A 6,262-nucleotide genomic window follows, 5' to 3' on the forward strand; every position below is an offset into this window, starting at 1 on the left:
GTTCAATTTTTTATAAAAGACTCGTCTGATGTTTTTAGAATCTGAAAAACCCTTTGAAATCAACACTATTTGGTAGCGAAAGTAAAAATTTAAAACTATTTAATAGTCAATAAAACAATTAAGAAATGTTAACGATTTATTTTTCGGATTCTTCTATCTTCATTAACTACTACAAAGACATTTCACAACTAGAAAGTAAATAACGGCCTTTTTACAGTTAACAAACTACAAAAATATATAGTCTCATTATTTATTAATCGTTGTCCTTAATCTTAGAGGGGTACCGTACAATTTATGAAATTATATGTCCCGAGGATTTCGTAGGAAACTGTATGTATACAATAAAACACCAAAATCAATTTGACAGATTTTTAATTTTGACGCAATCATCATATTCCATATTAATAACATTAGTGACAATATTATTACCGCGTTGTGAAAAACGTCTTTGGATGGTCCAGCGCCATCTAACGAATTAAAAGTGCATTAAAGATGTATTAGGATGATAAGATTTGTATTTTTTACGAATTTCCGAAATTTATCACATGGTAGTGTAATTTATGAAAAATAGAGAAAGATATAAAAATTATATTAATGTCTAGAGCTAATCTTATGTAGATTACTATTTTTGTTACGTTTAATTGATGCATAACCATTATATATCAACTAGGTACACTCCTATTTTCTTCGTGAGTCTCATTGGTGTCATTGATTTTAACAGAAATACACCATACAAGTAAACCGTAGGACATAATGCTGTACAAATAAAATATACTAATAAACAGAGATGTTTTAACATTTATTAATGGATGAATTTTTATAATTGTATACAGCGCGACATTGAGTTTGTTCGATAATTCACAAATATGACAATCCTATTGTGGTTTTACGCCAGTGGATTGGAAAGACTTCCCGTTCGAATCTCAGAGCCTCGATGTTAAAGATTAAGATCGCTCTAACGGTCGCCAGCCTTTTTAAGAAGATGGTTAGCCCAAGAGAAAGGGCAGTATCGACTATACTAATTGTCACGTTATTTAATTGATAATTGGTTTCATGTCCACAGCTTCTTAAGCATTTCACGTGAAATGATCGTGTAAAGGTTCTACACTGTATAAGTAATTTAAGTGTGGAATATGGTATTCTACCACATGTTTTTAAACAAGCAATAGTATGGCAATTATAGACCTACATCTAAGTATATTATCAAAGATTGATAAGATTGTCGACTTTAACCTGATAAGATACTTAGGAAATGACAACTTTCTTGACAATAATTCCACAGGGAATTGCGGAGATTTATTCATGTTTGCCGATGACACAGAGCTATATAAAAGAGGTAACACTAAAAGTTTTTATAAAACCAAAAAATTTTCCTAGCAGCCTAGCAATTAATAAATTAAATATTCTGTTTACAAAATAGACTCCTTCGCAATGTATGCATGGTTGTATTCTGTATAATCATTGATAGAAACAACCGAACCCTCTCCTTTTTCGTAGTTTTTCCACGGAGTTTTCGGACATTACCACCGCTTCTTCGGCATTTTAAAACCGTAAGGCACAAAAGGTTTTTTTTATTTTCAAGAAAAAATAATTGTCGTATGGTAAAGGTCGGCAATGTAAGAAATATGACCAACAATTTGAAGATAGTCAACGAACCCATAGTGCAAGGAAGAGAAAGTCTATCTATTCTATAAGCTTTAGAAAGACCTCTGCTTGTATTTTAAGAAAAAGATGAAATGTCATCTTTTCATTTAAATTTAAGTATGTACTTGTAAGTTTGTTCTAACAGAGTCTAAATAATGTAATTATGTCGGCCTATTACGTTAATTCATTAAGTCAGAAAACTTGTTTTCGTAATATGACAAAGAAAATTTATTGCTATTTCTTAACTTTAAATTTGTATACTAATTTATTAACTAATAGTTCAGTTAACTATCTGGTTGACTAGATCATATAGAGATTTAACTGAATGTACACTAGACTATTGCATCACGTACATGACTTACACAACGAATAGTACTTCTTAGTGATTTTCCGCCTACACATTAATTTTCCAACATTTTCTTTCATTGTGTAAATCACATAAATTTTTAATTTTGCCTAATGTTACAACATACTATCTCATAAATGTGCCGACGTCTAACTATGGCCAGCCAAATCTATTATTCCACATTTTCCAAAACATAAACGTTATTGGGTGATTTAATTTACACATACATTCGAATAAATATAAAATTTCTTTAGAGTCATGTTAATAGATTTTAATGTTTTAAATATCGTCTTAAAAATCTTGAGATCATTCCATACATAAAAATTTTTTTATATTTTTGAATTATCCATTGTTCATTTTTGAGTTTCTCTTCAAAAATCGGCATTACGGTTTGTAAATTCATATTCAGATATATTTCGAACTATAACTAACACATTTTTTGCTTCCAAATTAGTTATTTATTTCTTTTTGCGACTTCACATTTTAACCTGATATCGTTCTCTTTGTTATTGTGGAAAAATAACCGCTGAGTCATTTTTAAATACAATTTCCACCGTGGAATCAGTGTTACATGAACTACTTAAAAAAATTATGACGCGTATGTACCAGCAAACGCAAACAACACACGGTACGGATGTGATTACAACAATTAAAATATGGAAATTTTAATTAAAGACATGAGGACTACAGAGCGATTTACCGCTATTAAAATTATATAATATCTCGCTACCAGGGTTTTTTTTTTGCGAAGGTACCAAGAAGGTTTAAATGAAAAAGCAAAAATTCACACTGGTTTATATCTGGATACAATAAAAACATATCGATTATTTGTTTTTTTTTTTATTCTTTGTTATTGACAATTTTATATTCCTATAATTTAATATTTATATTTATGTCCTCACGGACCAACCTATTATAATATTTGTGTATTGTTTAAGTATCAATGTACTATTGTTTTAAAATACAGACCTTATGTAGATTTTTCACTTGAAATATTAAATTAATACAACCATTATTTTCAAAACAGATACATTAACGATAATAATCAACAGTTCAATTATTGAATAAATAAAAAGACAGAGTTGTACAAGTAACAAATCTGTATATTTAAAGTAATATGGAATTCCCATATTTGCAACAAACAAATACTACTCATTATAATAACTACACCGCGGTAAAAAAAAATTGTTGAAGGCTGCTAAATGAAATTATAGATCAGTAACCGCTAAAACGATTACTCACCCAATTTCTAAAATACAGCAATTCTTTTTTTAAATTTACGATAGTAGTACACAAATTTAACTATAATTAACATATCTACGGAACGAGGAAAACCACAGAAAAGATGACTATGACGCAGGCCGTGCTAGAGATTAAATTAATAACTCTTATAATAGGAATACACGCTAAACTATTCTATTTTAGCTCACTTATAAACGGATAAATACAATTTTTACTTATATGAAGTTGGTATAAAATATAATTATTTCTAAATTGTGTTCAAAGTATTATATGTCGCGTTGATCACAAATATATTTGTTATCACGCAAGGATTTATTCCTTTCTCTAAACCAGTGATTCCCGAAGTGGTCTATATCGACCCTTGGGGTCTATGACAACCTGCAAGGGGTCTACGTCAGCGAAAAAAAAAATTGAGGGTCCATGAAATGAAAATGGGGGTCCACGATAGTGGATCTCAACACATACACTGATAGTACCTATTTACTTACATCATACTATCTTATAACATCAAAACATGTACATTATTTATAAAAGTACCTATGTAGTAAAAAAATATTATATATGTTTATAAAATTGTGTAAGTTATAGGATGTTGGTATTCGCTTTGTGGTCGCAATACATTTTGAACATACACTAAACTTCACTACAGTTAGAAATTTACAGGAAATCAAAAAGTAGGGGGTCTACCCAACACGGAAAAACATGGCAAGGGGTCTACGACACAAAAAAGTTTGGGGAACTCTGCTCTAAACAGATATACATTTTATTTTGCGAGAACTTATTAGACAAAAACTTGAATGATGAATCAAACGGTCAAACAGGTTTTTCACATAAAATACAGTACGAAACATACACAAGATCCAGTCAGTTGCTTGCGTGTCTGAACACCGCCTACAGTTTCTGTTGTTTATTCGCATCACATTTTATTGTAATAAATCTATTACAAGAAACATGAATTACAGACTGAGTTTTTTAGTGTTGTTTACAATAACGTTAAGATGTGGAAGAAGTTTATCAATTGTTGGTGGATTATTAACAGCACACGAACACATTCATTCTCAAGTGCATAACATCGCAGGAGCTGTGTTAGGTACATTAAATAAAGGTGTAAGTCTTAATTTTGAAAGTCATGTTGGAGTGAATCAACAGAGACAACCCGGTTATGGAATACATCAACGACCGCACAATGAATTCGGCCAATATGATAACAGCTATGGGCAAGGTGATAATGCATATAGACCAAATCAAAATGGGTATTACCCACCTAATAATAATAACCAAAGACCATACGAAATAAATTCCGGATATAACAGACCCAGTCAAAATGAAAACAACAATTTGAATCAACAGCATAACAATGAAAATCAAAGGTATCCTAACAGTAATTTTCAAGAATATCCTAGTAATAACAACTACGGTTTTAATAATCAAGAACGCCCGAATAATCAAAACTATGGAAACGAAAACTTTAATTACCCTAACAATCAAAATCAAGGTTATAACAATAACCAACCAAATAATAATGAATATAACAGTCAAAATAATCAAAAACGTCCGAATAATCAGAACTATGGAAACGGAAACTATAATTACCCTACCAATCAAAATCTAGGTTACAACAATAACCGGCCTAATAATAATGAATATAACAATCAAAATAATCAAAAGCGCCCGAATAATCAAAACTACGGAAACGGAAACTATAATTTCCCTTCCAATCAAAATCTAGGTTACAACAATAACCAGCCCAATAGTAATGAATTTAACAATCAAAATAATCAAAAACGCCCGAATAATCAAAACTACGGAAACGAAAACTATAATTACCCTAACAATCAAAACAACAACAATAATAATGAATATAACAATCAAAATAATTACAATAGACCAAGCTATGGAAATAAGCCATATAATGTGGATCCGACAAACAATGATAATAACGATGAAACAAGTTACGGAAACGAACCTTTCAATGTAAACAATGGTAATGAAAATCAATCAAATAAGCCTGTAAACACAAATTCACAAGAAAATGAATTTGACAACGGACTTCTCGATCCACCGGGAAACGGATTCGGAACCATACAAGGTCAAGACTCTTTCGAAGGTTTTGCTACAACATCGCCTGTACCAGAATTTTCGACACCTCCTACGGTATTCACTACAGTGACATTCAACCAGGTAGAAAATGATAAAGCAACCGAAAAACCAAAGGACAACGATGCTCCGCTTTTTATTCCTCTGAGACCCGACGAATATGTGTATAGCGGAGACAAAATTAACATAACCGCTCCAAAAAGAGAAACCGATAAAAAAACCCAAGCTAAGGAAGAAGACTTCGCGATTGATATTAGATTCAAGGACGATTAATATACAATAATTTATTTTAGACACCGCTTTACCTCTTATACGAAAATTATTTTATGCGATGATATGTTAATAAGAACTGTTTTTAACTAATTAAAAACTATAATTTATTCAAGCTTCTTTTTATTATTAAAAAAACGCTATTAAATTACGTCTGACTAACTATTAAGAAATATTGTAACATCAACTATTTTAAATACAGTTTTATTAGATAGATACAATCGATATTGTCAATATTATTTTAATGACCAGACATTCTTTTTGTCTCATGACATTTTCCAAATTATAATTTTTGAATTTGTTTGTCATTGACTTGAATATAATTTTCAAATACTTTTATAAAAGCAGCAAATCGACTCGTTTAAATATTTGTCTTTCATCGTGTCATTCAATGTCTTTTTTTATATACAACGCATCAGCGTTGAACATCAGTGCACACAGTAGTACGTACATCAGTACCTACATATATGACGGATTGTATTGGTAAAGGCTTGATGGATTTTAAGCGATTTCTGATTTTTTTATTTTGTAATTAAAATACAACATTCATCTTTCTTTCTGACAGCTCGTATCTGTGTTTCAATATTAACAAATATAAATACTAACACGATTGAATATTCGAAAAATAAATGTAGAAACAAAAAGCCTAAAAATATGAATAGG

At 30.4% G+C, this 6,262-nt stretch overlaps 1 protein-coding gene across 1 annotated transcript; it reads left to right on the forward strand.

The window, feature by feature from the left end:
* Positions 1 to 4,116: 4,116 nt before the first annotated feature.
* Positions 4,117 to 5,673, forward strand: LOC137928834 (uncharacterized protein DDB_G0280315-like). The gene has a single exon (XM_068771823.1). The coding sequence runs from the start codon at positions 4,184 to 4,186 to the stop codon at positions 5,600 to 5,602; it is 1,419 nt and encodes a 472-aa protein (XP_068627924.1). The 5' UTR covers positions 4,117 to 4,183; the 3' UTR covers positions 5,603 to 5,673.
* Positions 5,674 to 6,262: the final 589 nt, after the last annotated feature.

The sequence above is a fragment of the Battus philenor genome, unplaced genomic scaffold (genome assembly GCF_028537555.1).
Source record: "Battus philenor isolate CCGP_79_NKW_IND1 unplaced genomic scaffold, ilBatPhil1.0.hap1 SCAF_4, whole genome shotgun sequence".
Lineage (NCBI taxonomy): Eukaryota > Metazoa > Arthropoda > Insecta > Lepidoptera > Papilionidae > Battus > Battus philenor.